The 25,917-nt window shown below is 38.6% G+C and overlaps 1 protein-coding gene across 2 annotated transcripts in view; it reads left to right on the forward strand.

Moving 5' to 3' along the window:
- The window catches only part of shank2b (SH3 and multiple ankyrin repeat domains 2b), a 181,533-nt gene that overhangs the window by 87,085 nt on the left and 68,531 nt on the right, over positions 1 to 25,917 (forward strand). The window contains exons 1-3 of one of the 2 annotated variants that reach the window (XM_083560942.1): positions 108 to 392; positions 5,676 to 6,024; positions 25,503 to 25,660. In XM_083560942.1, the coding sequence (XP_083417068.1) occupies positions 359 to 392; positions 5,676 to 6,024; positions 25,503 to 25,660 (541 nt within the window). In that variant the 5' untranslated portion in view covers positions 108 to 358. Of the gene's footprint in view, positions 1 to 107; positions 393 to 5,675; positions 6,025 to 25,502; positions 25,661 to 25,917 lie in introns of those variants that run through there. The other variant, XM_083560941.1, reaches the window with a different exon arrangement.

Below are 25,917 nucleotides of genomic sequence, written 5' to 3' on the forward strand. Positions count from 1 at the left end.
ATGGAAAAAAAGTGAGAAAGACAAGAAGGAGGAGAGATGGAACAGAAAGAGGACAGGAGGGAGGGAGAACAAGAGTGTGAAAGAGAGAGAGGGAGGAAGGAAGAGAGAGAGGGAGGAAGGAAGGGAGGGAGGGAGGGAGAGAAGAGAGGGAGAGCTCAGATTAAACGTGTGATGCTTGTGCGCTCAGTTGCTTCCTCTCGGAGAATCACACAAGGCAGGATGTGTGGAGGGCCGAGCGTGTGCAGTGATCTCCCTCTCCCTCCGTGTCTCCATCGTCCCTTGTTTATCCCTCGTTCACCTCGGGAACCTCGGGCCCGGAACGCTTTCCTCCAGTCGGCGTGAAACACCAGCAGGAGACATGAAGTCCATCTTGAGCGCTCTGAAGAAAGAAGGTGAGAGGACGCCGCTGCTGGGGGTCGAGTTTCTCAGAAGCAGAACTTTTTTTTTTTTCCTGGAGATTTTCGGATACGGATATCAAACTTTGTTCTGAGCTGGAGGTTAATTGTTTCTGTGTGTGTGTGTGTGTGTGTGTGTGTGTACGTGTGTGAGCACTGATGTGATAGCGTCTCGTTCTCGTTCTCTTCTAACGTTGATTGCGTCGCGTCGCTGTTCTGGGGGTTTAATTAGAGCCTCGAGAGGCTACAAATGAAATAATCGGCACTTGACGGGAAAAGTGTCGCTTGCACCGTGACCTCGTTTCCTGATCTCAGATTGCATTTCGGAGCCAGTTCTCAGCAGCATGGATCATTATTACACTTTTTAATGGTTTATGTTATGAATGTGTATCTGATCGTTTTTATCTTTGCATCTCCAGAGCTCACATATACAGTCTTTTCATATGCAGAATGGATAGTTTTTTTTTGTTTGTTTTTTTACATCTCAATGGCACTTTGGGAAAAATAATATCTAAATAAAAATTCCTCAGTACGATAAACAGCATTAATATTTGCATCTAAAGGACTTAATTAGCTCAAAAGGATATGAGGGCATATACAATTTATTTATTTATTCATTCATTCATACATTCATTTATTTATTGATAAGTTTATTTTGCAGAAGCACCTTTAAGACCGTTAGAAAAAAAAAAGGTACCCAATAAAATGTAAAAAAAATAATAATTTTGTCTTAAATACCGTGTATAAAACATCTCACAAAAGTGAGTACATCTCTCATATTTCACCAACGATCTTCTGAGACAATACTATAGAAATAAACCTGATAAATTTTACAGTAGTCAATGTGCAGCTCGTACAGAAGTACAGATTTACTGTCCTCTAAAAATAACTCAACATACAGCAATTATTGTCTAAATAACTGGCAACAAAAGTGAGTACACCCTCAGTGAACATGTCAAAACTGCATCCAAAGTGTCAGTATTTTGTGTGAGCACCATTGTTATGTAGCACTGCCTTAATCCTCCTGGGTATGGAATTCACCAAAGCTGCACAGGTTGTTCCTGGGATCCTCTTCCACTCCTCCATAATGACATCACAGAGCTGCTGGATGTTAGACACATGGCGCTTCTCTACCTTCTGCTTGAGGATCCCCAGGTGCTCAATAGAGTTCAGGTCTGGAGACATACTTGGCCACTCCATCACGTCCAAAATCCTAGCTCTAGCTAGACCACTCATGCTCTCATTCTAAAAAGTTATAATTACCATGATTACCACAAAAAAACCCAAAGGGGATTTGTTTGCCCATGACCTGAGGCGTCCTATATTAACATAGATTCATAGCTTTAATCATGAATATGATGACATTTCTGCGTCAGAAGACCGATGGAAGGAGTCTCCAGTGTCAGTGCTGTGTAACAGTAAAAACCTTTGGGTAGTTTGGCGTTTGGGTTTGTTAGTTTCTCAGTCATGTGAACAACTTAAATTCGTTTCATTAAAGAGGAGAAAACCAGATGTTTAAACGGACAAACTTGGTTCGCAGACGTCCCACAGCATTTGATTGTTATTAAGTTAATCTGGTATTGTGAGATATGAAAGGATAGATGGTGTGCTTTGGTTTTCTACAATGGTGTTTCATTCTTTGTTGTAACATTCTATTATCAACAATATAGAGCCATGTTTCTCCCAGCCTGGTCAGGGGCCTACGTTATTATTATCATTTTTTTTTATTCGCTTCAACTTATTTACATTTACAGCATTTGGCAGATGCTCTTATCCAGAACAACTAACATTTATCTTATTCGTACAACTGAGCAGCTATGGGGTTAAGTGTCTGGCTTTGGGGTGGGATTTGAACTCACGGCCTTCGTATCCAAAGTCCAATGCTTTAACCACTAAGTTACTACCTCCTCCATTTAGAAAGCGTCCTTATCCAAAGCGACGTACAAAAGTGCTTTAAAGTCTCTATGAATGAATAAATCAACGCTAGTTCACTAGCGTGCACACTAATACTATCAGCATAAACTCTGGTTTGTGGAATTATAGCACACTTTTTTTACTTAAAGGTATATAAAAAAGCAGGGAAAAATAAGTGCTAGTTCAAGTGCTTCAGGATGAGGTAGGTCTTCACCGGTCGTTTGAAGATAGGCAGGGACTTAGCTGTTCATTCCACCACCTCATTACCAGAGCAGAAAAGAGTCTGGATGTATACTTATCTCTTACCCTGAGAGATGGTGGGACCAATCCAGTTTATCCCTAATGGCTGAGCCAGAGGCAACAGTGGCACTGGAAATATATCAGAAATTTTATATGAAGAAAAAACATTGAGAGAAAACAGACTCTTAAAGGAAACCAATGATCATCTATAGGCAAAAAGTTATCGTACAGATCAAGTAATGGTCTGGTGTGTTTTTATGTCATTTATTTCACAAATAAATCCATTCAATTGAAATTGTAAAAAAAAAAAAAAAAAAAGTCCTTTGAATAAAGTAGCAATGCTGCTACGTGTTAACTGTCTGCTAGTTATTCTCAACGTTAGAGTATCCATTTTGGAGTCAGGTGCCTCACCATAGCAACAGCTAATTTCCACATTCACGGAGATAAAGAATCTCCTAAGCCGTCATCTGGTAATGACCGTAATTATAACAGACATGAAGTTGCGGCTTCCTCAGCTTTACTGTTTCAGAAATGTTCAGAGCTGACCAATGGAAAACGTTATTGGGAGATTGTTTTTGACACCAGATTACAAGACGAGCTCCTGGTGTCCACAATAACAAGCAGAACATTTCCGGGAGCATCACGTTAATAACAAAACACCAGGCACTTCCTCTTGATTACAGAGTTTTAGCATCTACGAGTCGTAATGCTGAGTTCCAGCATGGCATTAGCAGGCGAATGACGAGGCTGAGTCCTCAAGCTGTTTTCCTAACACTGTGTTTGTGTCTGGTTTTTTTCTTTTTGGTTTGTTTATTAAAAACAAGTTTACATTCATTTACGTTCAAGCTCAACAGACGAAAGCATTCAGAACATAAAAAAAACAACGAGCGCCATGCTGTGTATTAGCACCACTATGGAGTATCAGGGTGGTATTTTTAACCTCATCGTGTAGCTCAGCGTGACTATGGAACCGAGCAGCCTGTACACCAAGACCTCGATTGGCCCGATGTTCTCAAAGTTCTTCCGTGGTCTGCTTCAGTGTCGCGACAGTAGTAATAAATATAAATATATATTTTTCACACAGCCGAGGACTGAGGTGGAAAAAAAACATCTCAATCGGATTTCTGATATCACTGGAGTGTAGTTTGGTCAGACTGCTGGGTTTAAAAAAAAGAAAAAAAACGACTCGGACCGACTTTGTGACGAAATGGATTAAATCACAGTACAGGACTCAAACATGAACATATCATTCTGAGATCTTACCAGTTTATTTTATTTCTTTTAATTTCATTAAAATAATTTTTTTATCGTATTCCATTGTAAATTCAATTGTACATTAGAATTGGTATTTTCTTTTTATGCCATTTTATGTCAAGGATCAGTTGTTAAATCGTCACATAATGTAGTACTTGGGTATGGTTATGTATGTGCTGAATACAATTTATAGCTATATATGGCATTTGGTAGATGCGCTTATATAAAGCAATTTAGATTTATTTCATTTATACAACTGAGCAATTGAGTTGGTAGGTAAGGGCTTTGCTCAAGGGCCCAGCTTCATAGTGCTGGGATTTGAACTCACATTAAAGCTGGACTCAGAAGGCCAGCATCGTAACCACTGAACTACCACTTGCTAAATCTGAAATCTGAATTGATAACTTGGTGTTTATAGTAAAAAAAAAAAGCTAATTTTCTTTAACTTTGCAAAAAAAATAAATAAAAAGGTGACTATTTGAAACTAACAAAAAATTGATCTGTAGCTACTGTGGCAAGGAAAAACTCCCTGAGAGGGCATGTGGAAGAAACCTAAAAAGGAACCAGACTCAAGAGGGAACCCGTCCTCATCTGTGTGGCACATGTTCATTTATCACAGTTAAATGTTGTTGAGGTGTGCAGTGATCAAATGCAACCTGTAGTCCTGAATCATTGTATCAGACTGTTGACATTTACTACAGTCCAAATACATCCTCAAAGCAATAATGTATAATGTTCACCTCCAATTGGAATTTCAGAGAATAAAACCGTCGTTATCATATTTCTACCATTGAGGGACCACTGACCTACGATGTAGAAGTGATCGGAAATTATTTTATTTTACGCTGTACGCTGGGTAATGTTTTCAGCTTCAGACAGCACTGTAAGATGTTGAGTTTGACATGTTAAATTCCGCACATTTAATATTAGTTTTGAGCTGTAATAAAAGTCCAAACAGCTCAATAAAACACTAAGCTTGTTAGATACACTACAAGGACCAAGGTTTGAGGACACCTGACCGTTAGATTAGTATGTGCATTTTGAACATCTCATTTCACATTTTATTTCCGATTGCATGTTATAATAACCTTCACTTTTCTGGAAAGATGTTTCATTAGATTTTAAAGTGTGAAGATTTGTGCTCATTCAGCCACAGAGGTGTTCATAAAGTCAGGTACTGATTCAAAAGTTAGCATCGAAACTGTGTAAGGAATATCTTCTCAAAGCTGGTATTGTGCACAGGAGCATGGTCCTGTTAGAACAGGTTTGGGTGTCTCCAGGTTTGTGATAACAGTTTGTGAAAGAATCGCATATAGTTGGAAAAGTCCCCAGTGTTCCATTACCTTTGTCTATTTAGTGTAATATTTCACTTTTATTAATACTGTATGTTATAGTTTCTATAGTAAATGCACAAATTGTGGGTTCTCGGTGCAGCGGAGGAAAAATTGGGTTTGCAGTATATTCTGTGAATAGGTGTGCCACATTGCATGTAGTGTATTTATTCTTGTATTCACTCCACTTTTTGGGGGAGGGGGAGGGGGGCACCAACCATGATCTTGCATACCTCTCAGCAAATGTTAAAATGCCATGCGTGTGTGTGTTTTATATCCTAACAAATTCATAGAAGAGAAAGAACATAAAGCTACTAAGAATGACTGATTATAGATTTTATGAAAAGGTATAACGGGAATAATTTGTCTTCAAGGGCAATAATTGTAACTATAAATGAATCAAAAATGGTACGCAGTAAATAAAAAGCAAATCTTAGTGTCTCTTCATTAACAGTTGTAGGTTGTATTGCTTATATACATTGTATTTAGTAACACTTAATTTCTCCTTCATAAATAACAAACCCCTTTTCTCTTTACTCAGTGCCCTTCCGAGAGGCTCCGACAGCAGTGGTGGTGAGCTCGGGCAGGAGCAGGCCTCAGCAGCCTCAAGCAGGCTGCAGCACTCTGGCCGCACCTCGTGTGCTCCTGCGGTCGAACAGCGACAACAACCTGAACGTTAACAAGCTCTCTGCGCCACACACGCCCTCGCGCTCGCCCTCGCCCCTGCGCAGCCTGTCACCCCGCAGGCCCCAGCAGATGCAGAACAGCTCCAATGGCACGGTAAAGAGCATGGGCCGGGGGGCCAGGCACCCCCCGCGCAGCCGCTCACCCTCGCTGGGCCGCCTGGGGGACAGCGACGCCCGCAGACATCCGCCCCAGCGCCACAGCAGGTCAGTGCGATCGCATTTTCTTCCCAATCGCACGCCTGACACGAGTTTTGATTAGGATAAATGCGGCATTTTGTCGACTCAAGTACGGTAATTTCTTCCCACTTAAACACTCCAATTCAGCGCATGAAAAGCTCAGCAGGTAGCTGATGAGGTGAACCATGGGATGTTAGAGCCGAGTAAAGTTCACGCTGTGCATCCTCATCATTGTGGAGCCACATGTCTGTAACTGCGAGAGCTTGGATTTCCAATCGGTGTGTTGATGTAGCTCAGATAGCATCCCTTTTCAAATTCTTTGACAGGAGGGCTATTATCGTTTTCTGAATTATACAGCTTTAAATGGCTGGACGGCTTTTGAAAAGCCTTAAAAAAAAACGGTCTGCAAACAGAAATCTTTTTTTCCATCCCTGTGTGGGGGTGATACCTTCTCCTTGTTCGATTGCATCTTCTTGCTACACAGATCACTAAGAGAACTTTGAATGAAAGCACCAGAAATACTAAGGCAGATTCAAACAGCCTCACACAGCCACACATCTCTAATCATTTCTTAGCACCACGAGTCCTTATTTTGATATTGATCAAAATCATTACGGTGTGTTCATGGTCAAACTCATTGGCGGATGCGGTGCTCGATGCTAAGTTCTCTCAGATCTCGGGACGTTACGCGTTCTTCCACCAAACCCTGGATAGTATCGATCAGCAACTGTGGAATTATACTTCGAAGGGCATTGACTCCATGCCTGTCAACATCTTGAACACAAATAAATCCTGTTTGACACTGTACAAATGCAGCCAGGTTCTTACTTTTCACTCTGAGAACAAATGAAAAAAACGATCAAGTCTGAAGTCTGTAACAGATTCTGGGATAAACATTCTCCCTGGCAGATTATACAACAAATATTTTCTAATTCTGACATTCTGCCTGTTCTGAGTTCATGCAGAAAACAGGGTACATACACTATATGGAGAAACGTTTGTGGACTGCTGACCATACAATTTATACATACATTTTGAACATCCCATGTCACATTTAGTCTCCATGTGCTTTTATAATCACCTCCACTCTTCTAGAAAAATGTTCCACTAGATTTTGTGGAGATTTGTGCTTATTCAGCCACAAGGATGTTACTAAAGTCAGATGTACAGTAGGGTGAGGAGTCCTGGGGTGCAGTCAGGTATCCAATTTATTCCAAAGATATTTAGTAGGGTTGGGGTCAAAGCTCTATGTTAAACTAGTAACAATCTTTCATTCCAAACCATTTAAAACCATCTTTATTGAACTTGCACATTGTGTGAAGGTTTGGGTCTTCTAGGTCAAGTGAATGGAAAATGTAATGCTACTGTATCCAAAGATACAATTGTGTACCTTTAACTCTGTGGTAACAGTTTGGATACAAGGTTAACATTTGTCCCAGTCGAAGTAGAAGACATATCAGTACTTCTGGTTTACTTCCCTGACCATACTGTTTGTTGGACAGGTCTTAGTTTTAGACATATTTTTTTTGCCCAAATGTGTTCATTCTTTGTAAAACCATCTAGTAGCATCATAGCCACATACTGTAGATATTAGTTCCATAATCCTTCCTGGGTGACAAAGCTTTGTTTGATTTTTGCTTCATTTTCCTTCTGTTGGAAAAGTAACACGTTGCCATGCTTCCGGATGTTCAGGTGCCACAGCTCTGTTTAAACCGATAGAGGACAGCATGTGGCAGAGACCGCAGGAGGTGCCATAATCAGTATATTGCACATCAATGGCCGTGTCCTAGTTAGGAAAAGGAAACAAGATGACTTAATGGCATTAATGTAGTAGTGTTTAGTGATAGGGTGCATTCATGCATTAGCAGAAAGTTTCGGCCATACTTGTTAATTTTTAATTTTCAGACATGTGACTCACTGGGGTCCATGTACATTGGGTTCATAGGTTCATTGGGTTTATTGAGTTCATAGTGTACCTTCAAAAGGTACACTGACACCGGGGACATGAAATGGTGGATTTCTGGTAACTTTAGAACAATCATGGCTTAGATGAAATGGTAAGAAAAGTGGTAGCAGAGTGGGGGAAGTGGATAAGATAAGATTTCAGACTTCAGCTTGGAAGGCCATGGGTTCAAATCCCAGTAACACCACCATCCTTAAGGAAGGCCCTTAACCCTCAATTGTTTAGCTGTAATTTAGATAAATGTAAGTCGCTCTGGATTAGGGTTTGTTAAATGCTATAAATATAGATGATTGATTTACAACTAGTATGTTACATAATAGTTGTATCTATTACGTAATTTAATTTATCGATAATTTCACCTAAACTATGGTATTCTTGTTTTAAAAAATTCAAGTTTCATGATGAAATAACAATTTTCTTGATCTAAATGTAAATTAGTTTATAGCTTTTTACCCTCTTATTGTGCATTTGAGTTATTTGGGTTTGTGGGACAACCCACATATAAAATAACTCGATAAACCGACTTCATACAACATTCTGGTTTCACTCCCAAGAAGTTCATATGGATCACTACATGATTTTTGAACATCAACAAGAGAGTGAAATGACATGGGAGTCCCACACGTGTTCTCCTTTTATAGTGTTATGCGCTGCAGAAAACTATCGGACACTGATTGCAGAACGACCCGTCCCTGCCCTGCCCTGCCCTGCTAATTTTTAAACACCTCAGAATGTCTTGATTTAAGCCCTGAGTTTTTCCTGGGAAGACTGGTTTATCAAAGGGGGGTATTTAAGCCTCTGGGTTACTTTTCGGAAAGGGGTGCAATTTCCGGTATCACCACGCAGCCGCCCTTAAGCAAGGCCCTTAAACCTCTGTTCTCCAGGGATGCTGTAACATGGCTGACCCTGTGCTCTGACCCCAGCTTCCTACATCTCTGGGATGTGTGTAGAAAAAACAATTTGCCTGTGGAATCAATAAAGCATTCTGAAAAAAATATTTACATTTAAAAAAAGGATAAACCAAAATTAAGACCAGAGAGCTGTTTATGGGACAGGTAAGCAATGTTGATCACTATCTCAAATCAGTAGACTGTACAGCATGTACTTTTAACTCCTGGCACAAAAACCTGAATGTCTGTGTAACCTCATTTGCAGTAGGTGCTGTAGAAAAAAAAAACTCTGTAAAGTGAAACACTTTTGAATGTTAAAGTTAGTTTATAAAAAAGTACAAAAATTTGATTATTGGGGGAAAAACATAAAGCACAGAAACACTAGATGAAAAACGTGAACTTTTGCAGACTTGCATCAGTATATACAGTACAGTAAACCTCTATGCTAACATTCTAAAGACTATTTAGCTGAAACCAGTATAATATATTTTGATGAACATGAACATAAACAACTGATAATGAAGGAAACAGCAGACACTTGTACACAATCGATTAAATTAAACATACAGTATGTATAGAAAAATGAGATAGTAAGTAAAAAAAAAAAAACGTTTTTCACATTATTTATGTTTTAAGCAACTAATAGGACTACAAATATGTTCATATATTAGCTATCATTATATATATACAGTATGTTCATATAGTGTATGTCCATATATCAGATTTGGACCGAATCAGTAAAAATGGAAGTACAAATTGCAGTAGGAATATTTTGATGTGGCAAAAGAACAAATTGTATGGAATGTAATGATGTATGACAACAACAAAACCTAAAACAGTAACATTAACAATATAACAATAAAAGGTATGCAAATGCAGAATGAACATGAGAATGACTGGAAAAGAAAACTGAGCTTAAGAGACTCCGCCCATCCGTACTGTCTGTCACTGCCGTAGAGAAAGGAGACACGGATTTGAGATTTTGCCCATTAAATGGATTAGAACAGGAAATTGGAGTGAACAGAGCACCTGATCTGCTTGGCACAAGGGAAATACAGTTCTGGTGTACAGAGGGTGCCAACATTTAACACAAAACTGGAAAAAGAAGGTGGTCACGGCGAGGTAGATAGGAGCATCAGTGTGCATGTGCCGATGAGAGGAAAAGCGAGGGAGGAGGAAGTGTGTGTATTTGTGCATGTGTGACAGCAACAGCCTTGTTGACAGCATCCTTGTATGTATGTGTGTGAAAGAGCAAGTGTGCGTGTGTGTGTGTGTGTGTGTGTGTGTGTGTTTGTGTGTATGGGTTTGTATGGAAGTGTGCCCGGGGGTGTGCGAATCTTGTCACACGTCGGCAGTTCAGATGAGCGGGTGGCCTACTGTAAGTGGGCCACGCCAATTACTCACTGCCATGGCAAAAAAACATCTAATGAGATTTTAAAAGGGAAAAATGAAACTCCTCTGGTATGTGACCCTGTTCTCCTCACACACACTCGTCGGTTCAGTGCTCTCCGGGCTCAAATATGGCTTCACTCCAACATGGCTTCTTCTTCTTTAGTGTAAGATGTGTCTGTCTGGGACTAGGTTTTCGCATCACAATCTTTTAGTGATGCTCTCCTTAATCCCAAAACGCTCAGAGTTTTAATCAGAGGCAGTTTTACAGCTTTCCACGATTTCTTTTACTCGTCACACTGTATAAAATCATTCCAATGAATCCTGACACTGTAAAAAAAAAATTGTAAATCATTATTTCTTATATAAATAAATAATATCCGAAGTAAATGCATGATTTAAGAACATACAAGATAGAAACAAGTTAAAAGATCTGTCAGTGCAGTAAGATCATTACACTTGGTAAGACTTCTTGTGATAAGAAAACATATTTAGGCTTTCGAAAAGAGCAAAATATCTTAAAACAAGCATTCAAATACTAATTCCAACAGTCGATTTAGTCTGTTTAAGCTAAAATTAGCTTGCTAACTTATTTTTTATAAACAATTAGCTTTTGTTCATTTGTGTGCAAAGACCTTAAAATCAGAGCTACTAAACAAAAAACACCCTCTTAAATTAAAGATTTGTCATCATTATAGATTCTATCTTAAAATAAGACAAAGCATTTAAACTAGAAATAAGATTACTTTTAAAATCAAGATCATACAAACATGCTTATTGTCAACAATGATTTATTCAAATGACACAGTAGTTATGCACATATCTCACTTTTCGTGCTACGACACTTTAGACACTGGACTCGCACAGTGCACTTTACATTTCATATTTTTTCTACCACACCATTCCGCACACGGACACTTTACACCACTCCATACCGCACACGGACACTTTATGGACACTTTACACCACTCCATACTGCACACAGTCACTTATGGACACTTTACACCACACCATACCGCACACTGACACTTTATGGACACTTTAAACCACACCATACTGCACACGGTCACTTTATGGACACTTTACACCACACCATACCGCACACGGACACTTTATGGACACTTTACACCACACCATACCCCACATGGACACTTTATGGACACTTTACACCACTCCATACTGCACACGGACACTTTATGGACACTTTACACCACACCATACCGCACACGGACACTTTATGGACACTTTACACCACACCATACTGCACACGGTCACTTATGGACACTTTACACCACACCATACCGCACACGGACACTTTATGGACACTTTACACCACACCATACCCCACACGAACACTTTATGGACACTTTACACCACTCCATACTGCACACAGTCACTTATGGACACTTTACACCACACCATACCGCACACTGACACTTTATGGACACTTTACACCACACCATACCCCACACGAACACTTTATGGACACTTTACACCACTCCATACTGCACACAGTCACTTATGGACACTTTACACCACACCATACCGCACACTGACACTTTATGGACACTTTACACCACACCATACTGCACACGGTCACTTATGGACACTTTACACCACACCATACCGCACACGGACACTTTATGAACACTTTACACCACACCATACCCCACACGAACACTTTATGGACACTTTACACCACTCCATACTGCACACAGTCACTTATGGACACTTTACACCACACCATACCGCACACTGACACTTTATGGACACTTTACACCACACCATACTGCACACGGTCACTTATGGACACTTTACACCACACCATACCGCACACGGACACTTTATGGACACTTTACACCACACCATACCCCACACGGACACTTTATGGACACTTTACACCACTCCATACTGCACACGGACACTTTATGGACACTTTACACCACACCATACTGCACACGGACACTTTATGGACACTTTACACCACTCCATACTGCACACAGTCACTTATGGACACTTTACACCACACCATACCGCACACTGACACTTTATGGACACTTTACACCACACCATACTGCACACGGTCACTTATGGACACTTTACACCACACCATACCGCACACGGACACTTTATGGACACTTTACACCACACCATACTGCACACGGACAATTTATGGACACTTTACACCACTCCATACTGCACACGGACACTTTATGGACACTTTACACCACACCATACCGCACACGGACACTTTATGGACACTTTACACCACACCATACTGCACACGGACACTTTATGGACACTTTACACCACACCATACCCCACACGGACACTTTATGGACACTTTACACCACACCATACTGCACACGGACACTTTATGGACACTTTACACCACTCCATACCCCACACGGACACTTTATGGACACTTTACACCACACCATACCCCACACGGACACTTTATGGACACTTTACACCACACCATACTGCACACGGACACTTTATGGACACTTTACACCACACCATACCCCACACGGACACTTTATGGACACTTTACACCACACCATACCCCACACGGACACTTTATAGACACTTTACACCACACCATACCCCACACGGACACTTTATGGACACTTTACACCACACCATACCGCACACGGACACTTTATGTACAATCAAAAACCATGCTTAAATTGTTTACTGTTGTTAACTGTTTAACTGCTCACAGCCATAAGCATTTTTTTTGTATATATATATATATATATATATATATATATATATATATATATATATATATATATATATATATATATATATATATATTCTTATTTTTATATAGTTTTTATACTTTATTTATCTGCTTTCTTTTTATTTTATTTTTTTTATTTTATTTTTTTTACCCTATTTTATTCCCTCATGCCAGGCCGTCGTAAAAAGCATTTCACTGCATGGTGTACCCTGTATGTATGTGTATGGGACAAATAAAATTTGATTTGATTTGATTTGATTTGATTTGATTTGAATGATGAAAAAACAAAGCAAAATCATTACTTGCTGCTTCTTAAACTACTAAGACTTATTGCAGCATAAAACATTATTGAATGTATTTCATCATTACTAAACACTGCAAGATATTTAACATGAGAAACTGAAATCAAACTACAGAACAACAATTTAGTAAAAAGCCATACGTTCCAAAAAAACAAAGTTCCAAAAAATACTGCAGGCTTTTATATATTTATTAGGTTGTGAATAAATGAGTTGGTGTAAACATAAAACAAGTTTTTGGAAAAAATAATAGTAATGAACAAGTTCTAAGTGTGATTATTGAGCTTTTTTTACTGGCTCAGGTTTACTCTGGGTTACCATGGTTAAAAAGCGCCTGAGTTCATTGGCTATCTTTAGCAATACCGAATAGACATGAAAATTAGACATGAGTGAATGTATTTACACGAAACGTGATGTTTATCTAAAAAAAATCCAATTATTTCAGCAAAACGTTCATATGGCGCTCATTTCCTGTCAATTTACACATTTAAATAGACTTTGTGGCACATATGAAATTAGCTATTAGCAACCATAAGCAACTATTTTGTAAAGTTCACATTCATATTCATATTAGTCATTAAAAAAAGAAAATGTTAATGTGAGTCTACAGACACCACATTTAAAAAGTGCTTTTTCACCAGTTGTCATTTTGTTCATTTTTAGCTCATAATGAGTATTGCTGTTTTTTGTTTGATTGTGGGCGTGGCTAAATGTAAAACAGCCGTCCTGCCGTTACGCTTAGTCTTTTTCATGAATGCTTGAATATACTGTTGATCATCCATCTTGACTGCAAGCAGAAGTTTTGGACTGGAATTTTGATTTTGTAAATAATGAAGTATATGCGTTTTACAATCGACGTTCAATCATTTACTTATAGATCCTTCCTCGTTTATGTGTCAATTTAATTCAAGTTTATTTTTATAGCGCTTTTACAATAGTCATTGTTTTAAAGTGGCTTTACAGAATGGAAGAATTATAGATTTTTATCCATGTAGCAAGGAAAAACTACCTTAGATGGTTAGATGGTGTTGAGCTTTTTTTTACTGGGAAACTTTAAAACCAAATATTACATCTAAAATAAAGTCTTCAAAGATACAAGGCCTCAAATAATGTTTCTGACGGTACTATAATTAAGCTCAATTTGCAGGTAAAATAACTAACTTTAAACTTCACTAAGAAAAAAATCTTAATTTAATGCAGTTTGCTCCTGCACAGTGTTTTATTCTAAAAATGAGATCATAAGATTTTTATTGCCAGAAATAAAATCTAAATCTTGACTAGATGAGAAGTTTTTGCAACGGAGCTGAAGTCTATAACAGCGCAATGACATGCTCTCAGATTATACCACGAAGAATAACTATAATTAGGATTATCTGCAACATCTGGTGCCTCTAAACCCCTGGTGCTTGTGAATTGTTTGTGCTGCAGACAAAACGTCACATTAACTTACACAATATGAACAAAAGATTGTGGACACCTCACCATAAGATTAGTATGTGCGGCTTTTCGAGCATCTCGTTCCACATTTACTTCTCATTTTCCCTTAAAATAAACTCCACCCTTTCGGAAAGTTGTTTGTTGGAGTGTCCTTGTGGAGATTTGTGTGAATTTAGCAACAAGGGTGTTCGAAAAATCAGGTACTGATTTAGGTGAGGGGGTGCAGTCAGCTTTTACATTCATCCCAAAGCTCTATAGCAGGAGATGTTCCATATCTTCCAACCCATTTAAAGCATATCTTCATGGAGTTGCCTTTGTGTGCATGGCCATTGTGATGCTGGAACAAGTTTGGGTCTCCTAGTTCAAATGAAGGGAAAATTGAATGCTATCGCACCCAAATACATTCTACACAATACACACGGCTGAATGAAAGGATTGATCAGTGAGGCACACTGGGAAATGTTGATTTCAAGTAAGCTAGTGTGTGGAGAAAAGACATTCGGTCTTTGATGATGAGGTTCCCTTTCTCGCAAGGTTTCTTCCTCACGCCATCATGAAGGTTTTCCTTGCTACAGTCATTATTTACATTTACATTTACGGATTTTAGCAGACGTCCTTGTCCAGAGCGACGTACAAAAGTGCTTTGAGTCTCTAGTAATGAATAAATCTACACTGGTATGCAAAATTACAAACTTAATATAAATATAAGCCTTGAATTCTACAAACTTGGAAAGTGCTAATTTAAGTGTTTCAGGAAGAGGAAGGTCTTCAATCGTCGCTTGAAGGTAGTCAGGGACTCCGCTGTACCGACATCTAGGGGAAGTTCATTCCACCACCTCGGTGCCAGAACAGAGAAGAGCCTTGAAGTATAGTATGAAGTATATCATCACTGGCTCACTCATTAGGGACAAACTTACAATTATAAGGATTAAACTTATACGTTCTTTTAGAACCGCTTTACCTCTGTAAATCTGCTTTGAGACAATGTGCATTGTTAAAAGCACTGAATTGAATTAAATTGAACAGTTTATGGAGCTATTTAACGATTATACCATTTAATTCACCTATTATTTGGCTTAAATGATATAAAAGGTCCACATGCTCCTATCTATTGTGTTACTATAGAATAGCATTTCAGAACGCTTGCGTTAGCATACACCCGTGAGCCTGAACTACTCAAAAATCTGCTGATAACAAAATGAAATGAGGTAAAAGTGAATTAAATAAGGCTGTGTTATTATTTTGTATTATTATTATTATGCTTATTATTACCGAAATTAAAAAATAAAGCCTCTGGTCACATATTCTGTGGCATCTGGCACCCATATGATACTGAATTCTCCAAGCTGCTCTCAGATAAGCGTATAAAAAGTGTGACTTTTGACACATTTTGCCAGTGTGCTAAGTCTGGCATCCATGAAAAAAAAAAAAGCCTTGTGAATATGGTTGTGGCCTCCATAGCTATGTGTGCTGCTTGATGGGGATCTGTCCCTGGTTACAGCAGCAGTTGCTATGGCTGTGACCGTATGGTGTGTGTGTGTGTGTGTGTGTGTGTGTGTGTGTGTGTGTGTGTGTGTGTGTGTGTGTTCTGTGGTGAATTAGATAATGTGCCTGCTCTTCAGAGGCTCAGAGGGAAAGTGAGGCAGCTGCAGTCAGTTCTGATGTCATTGGGTAATTGCAGGTTTGGTGGACGTCTGTGATGGCTGGAGAAAGAAGGAACAGAGGAATGCGCTTCTCTTCTACACTGTCTCAAGCGCTGCGGCCCGATGTGCAGTATTAAGTGCTAGCGGTTAGGATTAGGTAATCTATGCACTTGTTTGTGGCTATGGCATGAAACCGTATAGCATCGTTTTTAACTCTATATTACTACTACTTTTAGATATTGTCAGCTTACGCTCGGTACTAAGGGACTTTTCTGGCTCAGGTTTACTCTCGGTTACCATGGTTGCCTTGAAAGCGTTCATTCATGCTATCTTTAGCATTATCAAATGGACTGATATTTAAATGAAAATGAGACATTATTTCAGCATAACGTTCATATGGCGCTCATTTCCTGTCAATTTACACATTTAAATAGACTTAGTGGAACATGGGAAATTATGGGAAACTTTTCGTTCACATTAATATTCATATTAGTGACTTAAAAGAAATCTATACATGAGGACAGATAAAAAAAAAAAAATGGCACGTTATAAAAGAAGAAAATGTTAATGTGAGTCTACAGACACCACATTTATAAAGTGCTTTTTCACCAGATGTCATTTTTTTATATTTAGCTCATAATTGCCTTTTTTGGGATTGTGGGCGTGGCTAAATGTAGAACGGCCGTCGTGTGATTACGCTTAGTATTTTCATGAATGGTTGAATATACTGTTGATCATCCATCTTGACTGCAAGCAAAAATATTGGACAGGGATTTTGATTTTGTGAATAATTAAGCATCTGCGTTTTACAATCCATGTTCAATCATTTACTTATGGATCCTTCCTTCCGTCAATTTAATTCAAGTTTATTTTTATAGCGCTTTTACAATGGACTTTTTCTCTAAGTGGCTTTACAGAATGTAAGAATTATAGAACAAGAAATAAGGGTATTTATCCATGTGGCGAAAGAAAACTACCATAGATGGTAAGAGAAAGAAACCATGAGAGGAATCAGACTCAAAAGGGGGAACCCATCCTCTTTTGGGTGACACCAAGAGTGTGAATATAAGCCATAGAAAACATAGGAGAGCGAGAAAGATCATGTGCACAGGAGTTTGTGATAATGAGTAATGTCCTTTCTCCAGTCTTTTCAGTTGGAGTTGTGGAACCAGGTGCTCCTGAGCAACTAAGCTTTTTCTGCCAAAACAGTCATGACCCATTGAGCCTTAACACCATTAACTTTTTCAGCAATTTGAGCTACAGGAGCTCATCTGTTGGATTGGACCACACGGACCAGCCTTCACTCCCCACATGCATCAGTGAGCTTTGGCCACACATGACCCTGTCGCTGGTTTACCACTGTTCCCTCCTTGGACCGCTTTTGAAAGACTGACCACTAAAAGATATGAACCACTTTTAGATACTGACCCCTGCAGACCAGGAAAACAGCCCACAAGAGCTGCAGTTTTGGAGATGCTGTGACCCAGTCGTCTAGCCGTCACAATTTGGCCCTTTTCAAACTCACTCGAATCTTTACGCTCGCCCATTTTTCCTGCTTCTAACACATCAAATTTGAGGACAAAATGTTCACTTGCTGCCTGATTTATCCTAAACAATAACATGTGCCATGATGAAGAGATAATCAGTGTTATTCACTACGGTCATAATGTTCAAATATCATTATGTAATGCCTGATCAGTGTATTCAGTTCAGTAGTCATAACGTCTCGCCAATTCTATTGTAATGATTATGTTTGGCACATTGTTATTATGCTATATTATGCTGAGATCACATTTGATTGGCTAGTTATCTTCGATTGCCTGACTGTTGCAGGATTCTCCTTTCACAGATTTTCTTTCTCTCCCTCCCGCTCTAAATTTAAAACCATATTTAAAAACATGGCCTTAATCTTTGTAGCAGCTGTTATATTCAGTATCATGTTTCACATTCGCATCCTCACTCACTGACATGCTGTAGTCAGGTTTATATCGCTGTGACTCAATATGCTCCGTAATGCCACGAAATTGTCAATGAATGTAAGTCAATAGGGAAAACTGCCTTCTTAAGACCTTGCCTCCATTTCTTTTATGTTCAGTAAGTACTTTATCCTGGGTCAGGATCACAGGGGATTTAGCGCTAATCCTCGAAAATTGCAAGGCTGGAAAACACTCTAGAAGGGGAGGTAGTAAGGCATTGGACTTTGGATATGAAGGTTGTGAGGCCAAATCCCAGCCACACCAATCTTCCACTTCTGGGCCTTTTAGCAAGGCCCTTAACCCCATAGCTGCTCTGTTGTACTAATGAGTTAAATGTAGGTCGCTCTGGAAAAAAGCGTCTGCCAAATGGAGTAAATGTAAATGAGTTTCAGCTTATAGCTTTGGTGTAAAATAAAATCCAATAATGAGCAGTTGGACGACCCTAAAACACAGTAAAAACACGCTGACTACACCAGGACTAGGATTACATGTTTTTGCACGTACACATTTTATGAATGGTTTCATTCTTCTTTTTTTTTTATACTGCAGAGCCTGACTTTAGAATACGTTTTTCTTTCGCGGTGGTATGCTATAAATAGCCCAGTGGAAGAGCCTATTCATATTCCACCTTAACCGATGTCTAATACTAAGTGGCCCTATTTCCACATCGCCCGTTTCGCACAATTAGCTCAGCCCACATCGGCGCTTTTTTCGTCCTGAAATAAGAGCGGCACTCTTACACAACGTAACCCCTTCGGAAGGGGAAAAAAATCTCAGCGCTGCTTTGACAGCTGTGTTAAGAGCATTGGCAGTTTGATTGCTCCAGCAATATTAGAGTCCCTACTGGCTTTGTGAAAATAAATCTCCCGATCACTCGCGGTTTGTTGTGCTGCCGACAGCGAAGATGGAAAGCATGCTGACAATTGTGCCTCAGATAGCTGCAGGTTTTAACAAATTTCGGAATGAAGTGCTGAAGTGACAAGGATGAAACTGATTCCATTCGTGTCCAACCATATTTTTATCTGATTACACACATTATATTCGCAAAAGTATTGGGACAACTGACTTTATGCGATTCTTTCCCAAACTGTCTACACATCTGGAGGCTCACAATTTTTTAGGATGTCCTTGGATCCAGAATAATTTAATTTTCACTTCACTTGAACTAGAAGACCCAAAACTGTTGCAACATAAAAATGCCCTGTGCAACAAATCAGGGACGGGGGAGCTCATTGGTTAAATCTCACCACCACCACTACGCTGCCACTGCTGGGCTCTTGTGCAAGGCCCCTAACCCCTAAACTGCTCAATTGTATTAATTAGATAATTGTAGTTTGCCCTGAATGAAGGCGTCTACCAAATGCTGTAAATGTTGATGTACACATATTTTACATGGGTTGGAATGGAAGATCTCCTGCTATAGAGATCTCACCTCAACCCTATTGAACACCTTTGGAATGAATTGGAACGCTGACTGCACCCCCAGGCCTCCTCACCTTACCTACATCAGTACCTGACTTTACTAACACCATTGTGGCTGATGAACACAAATCTCCACAATCATACTCCAAAATCTATTGGAACATAATTCCACGTTTCATATTAAGAAAAGAAACATGCACGTGTATCTCAAAAGCGAATGAGGACTAGGTGTTTCCAAACTTTTGACAGGTACTGTATACTATTCAATACTAAAGATGGTACAAAATGATTTCTCAGGAAAATCTGGTTCTTGCAAAATAATATTACAATTTTATATTTAAATGAACTTGCTTAATACTAATATTAATATGATTAATTCAGTATAATGACACCTAGAAAATTGTTCTATTATTATTATTATTATTTCCTTTTGATTTATAAGTTCATTTATTGGATACATTCAAAAAAATTATTTTAAACATTTAAGGATTATAAAGCTGAAATCGTAGCTGGGTGTCGAATAAAAAAAGTACAATTTAGCATTTTTTTTAATATTCTTAAATGAAGAAACAATGACAGGAATAGACAAACCTGGAAGAATATAAATGGAGATGGTAGTACAGGGAAAGGAGAGAGAACGAGTCAACAGAGGGGAAGAGAGAATGAGGAGAAAGAAAATGAGGGCGCGAGAGGGAAAAGATTTCCCAAATGCATTTGAAACTAAAAAGGATATTGTGTAGGTGGGCCGAAGCCTGACCTCGTCTCGCCACGAGCTATTCACTGATGTCACTGTTTGGATGAATGATTCAGTTGATGCAAAGTCTCTTTCAGCACAAATTTCAAAAAGTCATGTTGATTAGCAGAAAAAGGACAAATGTCTCACAAAATACATTCACAATACACAAATAACATGGTTGTGTATCATCAGCAAATTTTGCTTAAAGAATTCCAATCTTGGCAAAAGATATTTTATTTCATCTTAATTAGTTTTTTTTATATATACTTTTATATTACGGATTGATTTATTTTTATTTCTATTTGTAAAGCATTTATTTTGTATTTATTTGTCAATTTATTTTTCAGCCCCCACCCCTGTCTTTATTTTTTACCCTGTCATTTATTTTTAAAATAAATTATATATATTTTTAAAGCAAATGTGTTTTTAATTTTTTGCTTGTCAAGTTTTTTTTTTCTTCTTCCCCCCACAAGGGTTTAGAGCCGATCCTTGATGCAGTCCCACCTCCACCTTGAACCAGTCTAAAATTTTTATTTTTTTATTACATATTAAATATTTTTTTATATATTCATTTAATGATTTATGCATTTGTTTGTTTATTTATTTATTAGGTTTATTATTTCCCCCCTTACTGTTCATGATGGTCTCCAGAAACAGCAATAAATTACTTTATAATAATTTAACGAACAGGTATTGAGTGTTTTGCATCACTGAACAACTTAATGCAGAAATCCCAACCACCAGGTCGTAACCCAGTACAGAGTTTCTTCTGGGATGCAAGAACATTCTGTGGAAAATGTACGCTGTATTGTCCTTGAGCTACCACTTCCTCCTTTCCTCTTAGAACACCCCTGTACATACATATATACAGTACAGACATAAAACACACACACACGCGCACACACACACACACACACACACACACACACACACACACACACACACACACACACACACACAAAGACACACACCTCCAGCCGATCCACAAGAGTGTTTTTAGAACAAAACAGGTCCGTGATGTGCAGAAGTTTGGAGACCCCTGCCTTAATGGCAAACCACTTCATTTAAATAAATTAAATTAAGTATATGACAATTGTTACAGGTCTTAAACTGGAAATCTCTGTCAGATATAAAGTAAAAAAGTAAAAATTTAAATGTAAATAAAGAAAAGATGAAGGAAAGATAATTGCAGAAAACTTCAACACTGCCGTTTCTTTTCTTTAGTTATTAATCTTCTTATTTTTTCTTAACATTTGTTTGAAAAACAAATTCTGCCATTTTCAATGGAATATTATTAAATATACAGTAATATTTTGTAATATTTTGAATTGAAAACTGGAATGTAAATTTCAATTTCGTGTTTGAAAACTATTAGTAGTACTTTTCTTTTCCAGTCTTGATAAAGTCCATGCTCTACTTAACCAAAGGCATAAAATAAACACAATGTTTTTTTTTTTTTACTTTGCATAATTCCATAGATACTTTACATTGCTCCATAACAGTCTCCCATTGTGAGAGAAGTATTAGGTCAGTGGTATTCTCAGGAGGAGAGAGCTTCTGTAGCACAGCAGATTGTGAGGACTGTGTGCTTGCAAGGTGATTTGAACAAAAAACACAACGCAAAAATAATGCTTTTTTTTTTACATTTTATATCCGCAAAATGTAATACAGCTGCAGTCAAAGTGCATGGGACATCATCAGAAATGCACTGGAGCCAATGATCTAGCTAGCGAGTGTAACAGGCGACTCTTTCTCTGCTAGTTCATGCAGTTAGCTGTAACTGTGCCGTTGGCATTGACATTGGACTGTCTCCCAGAAGAGGCTTATTAAAGGGAAAGTCACATAAAGGGCAAGTGTAGGCGCCTCGTCCCAATTTCGTCCTGCTCCTATAGGCCGGAGTGAGCCTCTGTGGGGGCGGGGCCTTTTCTGTAGGATGGGGGCGGGTCACGGTGTAGGTGGAAAGGAGGTCATTGGTGTAATTTAGGCCTTACAGGGTCTGTGTTAGAGATAGATGATTGTGAGGGAATATTCAAGGACACTCTAGATACTGTAGTAAAGCACACACACACACACACACACACACACACACACACACACACACACACACACACACACACACACACAGTGTCTATGTTAATGTTGTGTATGTTAATGATCTAAAATAACTTTTTTTTTATAATTGGTTATTTTAGATCACTAACATACAAACTCAGACTGTGTGTGTGTGTGTGTGTGTGTGTGTGTGTGTTCTGTTTTACTATAAACTAAACTTTCTTTTCGGCTTCTCCCGTTAGGGGTCGCCACAGCGGATCCTCCGCACGTTTGATTTGGCACATGTTTTACGCTGGATGCCCTTCCTAACGCAACCCTCCCCAATTTATCCGGGCTTGGGACCGGCACTAAGAGTGGCTGGGGATGGTTCCCTGACCGGGAATCGAACCCGGGTCGCAGCGGTGGGAGCGCTGCATCTTAACCACTAGTGTATATACTATATAACGCAATAAAATCAATGGCAAGCTGTGCATTTCACACCTAAAACTTTAGTGGTGTCCTGTCTATCTGTCCTGTCTGCCTGCCTGTCTGTCTGTCTGCCTGTCTGTCTGTCTGTCAATATCTCTTTCTGTCTTTGTGTCTAGATAAAACTTAAGATAGTGATTCTGATAGAGCTTAGGCCAGCAGAGAAGGCCTTGCTAGCCTTGATATATATATATATATATATATATATATATATATATAGATAGATAGATAGATAGATAGATAGATAGATAGATAGATAGATAGATAGATAGATAGATAGATAGATAGATAGATAGCATATACAGCATATACAGCATATACAGCAAATAAATAGAAAGGCTGTAGAAAAGTTGTTTTGGAGGCGCACAATTGCACCCCAAGCCTCCTCACCCCAAATCAGTACCAGATATTAAAAGTCACCTTGTGACTAAACACAACATTAATGCTTTGTTTCATATTGCATTCCTGTGAATAGAAAAAAATTTATCTAGATCAATAGATAAATATTCACTTCACATTCATTTGTTTTATATTCAGGTCATGTCCCTGTTGTCCTCATTCACAGCCTCACGCTTTTCGGCGTGTCTGTACCAAGAGGCTTTTTATATTGGAAAATAATCACACAGCGCTGCTTCTAACTATTACACGGTGTGTCCCCAAGCTCTTTCTTACTGACTCACTGCTTCTCTCCTTTGAGCTGATGCTGATTTCTTCTGCGCACAGCCTAATTATTTTGGCGCAGACCAGATCTGATACATACAAGACCCTTGGTACTAGAATTACAGTAAGGACTTTCTAAATCCTTGAATAGAAGGTACTAGTTATGGAACAGCAGAGGGAGCTGTTTAACAGCCAATCCTACTTTCTTACTCTGCTCTTATTAAACATGGAATTTCCATTACAAAGTCATGCAAAATGCTTAGAACTGTAAAAGAACTGGTATCTTGCATTGTAGCCCTTTACCTTTGTTCTTTTGCATAAATTGACTATGATCTGGTATACTGAAGAAGGTTTTTGTTTTTACTATTACTGCTATTACTGTCATTCACAGTGCACATCAGATTAACAAAACCAAATACATGACAGTAAATCAGAATTTAGCAAATAAACAAGACTGAAAATCCTGATAATTTGAACACATTAATAACAAATCAGAAAACACAGCAGCAAACTGGAAAATGTAACAGCAGTTTCAGAAAGAACATTAACATTCAGCTGTACAACAGCAAATTCTGATGCATAGCAGCATATTCGGTAACACAGAAGCAAATCTGGTTATATAACAGCAAATTTGGTAATATATAAGTCACTTTAATTCTTGAATTCTGTAAAGCTGCTTTTGAGACAATGTCCATTGTAAAAAGCGCTATAGATATAAACTTTAACTTAACATGACTGCAAATCTGGAAACCTGACAGCAAATATGAATGAACAACACCAAATATGGTAACACAAAAGAAATCTGGTAATATAACAGTACATTTGGTAATATGACAGCATCTCTGGCAACCTGACAGACAATATGATAGCACAACAGCAAATTTGGCAACACAAAAGCCAATTTGGTAATACAGATCTGGTAATAAACAGCAAATTCAGTACTATTACAGCAAATCTGAAAACATGACAGCAAATATGATAGCACCACACCTAATTTGGTAACACAAGAGCAAATTTGGTAATATGACAGCAAATTTTGAAACATGACAGCAAATATGGTCGCAGAACAGCAAATTTGTTTATACGAAAGCAAATCCGGTAACACAACAGCAAATTCAGAATAACAACAGTGAATATAGAAGCTGTCATGATTTGTACTAATGCATTTTGAACTCATGGGCCACCATAGGGTCATTCAGTATATTTCCCTAACCAAATGCCTAAATTCGATTTTTCAACAAGTAACAAGTTCATTTCTACCTACAGTTTTCAGTACAGTACTGAAATAAAAGCCATTAATTGTTGATTAAAATCCTTAAAATCCTAATGTTTAATGATGATGCGTATTTAAAACAAGTGGGCTACATTATAGCAGCTATAAACTATAAATTATTCTTCATCATCCTCCATTATTTCTTTCATTAGAAGCCATTAAATTCAAACATGAGGCTCGTCAAGTGATTAAAAAACCACAGAGCGCAAAGTCTTCCATCGCAAAGACTTTTCTGTGTTGATAACATGTTACTCTGATTGCTAGACAATGCTGAGACTCTATTTGAAAAAGCTAAAAAATGGAAAATCTCCTCGGAGAAAACTTCACTAACAATTATGCATTCGAGCATTCATGCTTTGAAGTCTCTGTGTTGGTGTTTACTATAGAAGAGCTGCCGAACATTTATTAACTAATACATTCTGGCCGATCCCAATCAAGCATTCATCAAGCATACTTTAAACTAAAATGCTAAATAAAATGCTGCTTTTATTATGTTTTCAATGAATTACTGGTTTCTCAATGCTAAAGAGCACTTCACTTTCCCCCCCCCATAGTCCACGTCCCGGGCGTGATGCTTTCTCTGGAGCAGAGACTCCAGGGTCCAAGCGGCGGATGTACAGCGCCGTGCCAGGGAGACACTACATGGTGGTGAAGACTTATCAACCTCAGGCTGAGGGAGAAATCGCCCTGTACAAGAACGACAGAGTCAAAGGTATGCGTCCCAAATGGTTGAACTCATGAATCGTGTTTTTTGGTTCGATTTTTGTTGCACGCTTTTAAAGCGATGTGCTTATCAGCCACTTTTCAGGCTGCTCCTGCGGGACAGCTGTGCTGTCACACTCATTCATTTGTTCCTTTTCAGTTTCCAGGCTGCAGCTGCGTGATTGCAAAGCTGGATGTTGTGTTTGTGTGTTTACATATTTATGTGCCTTGATGATGATGATGATGATGATGATCGAGATGAAGAGG

Source organism: Silurus aristotelis (genome assembly GCF_946808225.1).
Source record: "Silurus aristotelis genome assembly, chromosome: 14".
In the NCBI taxonomy this organism is placed as follows: Eukaryota; Metazoa; Chordata; class Actinopteri; order Siluriformes; family Siluridae; genus Silurus; species Silurus aristotelis.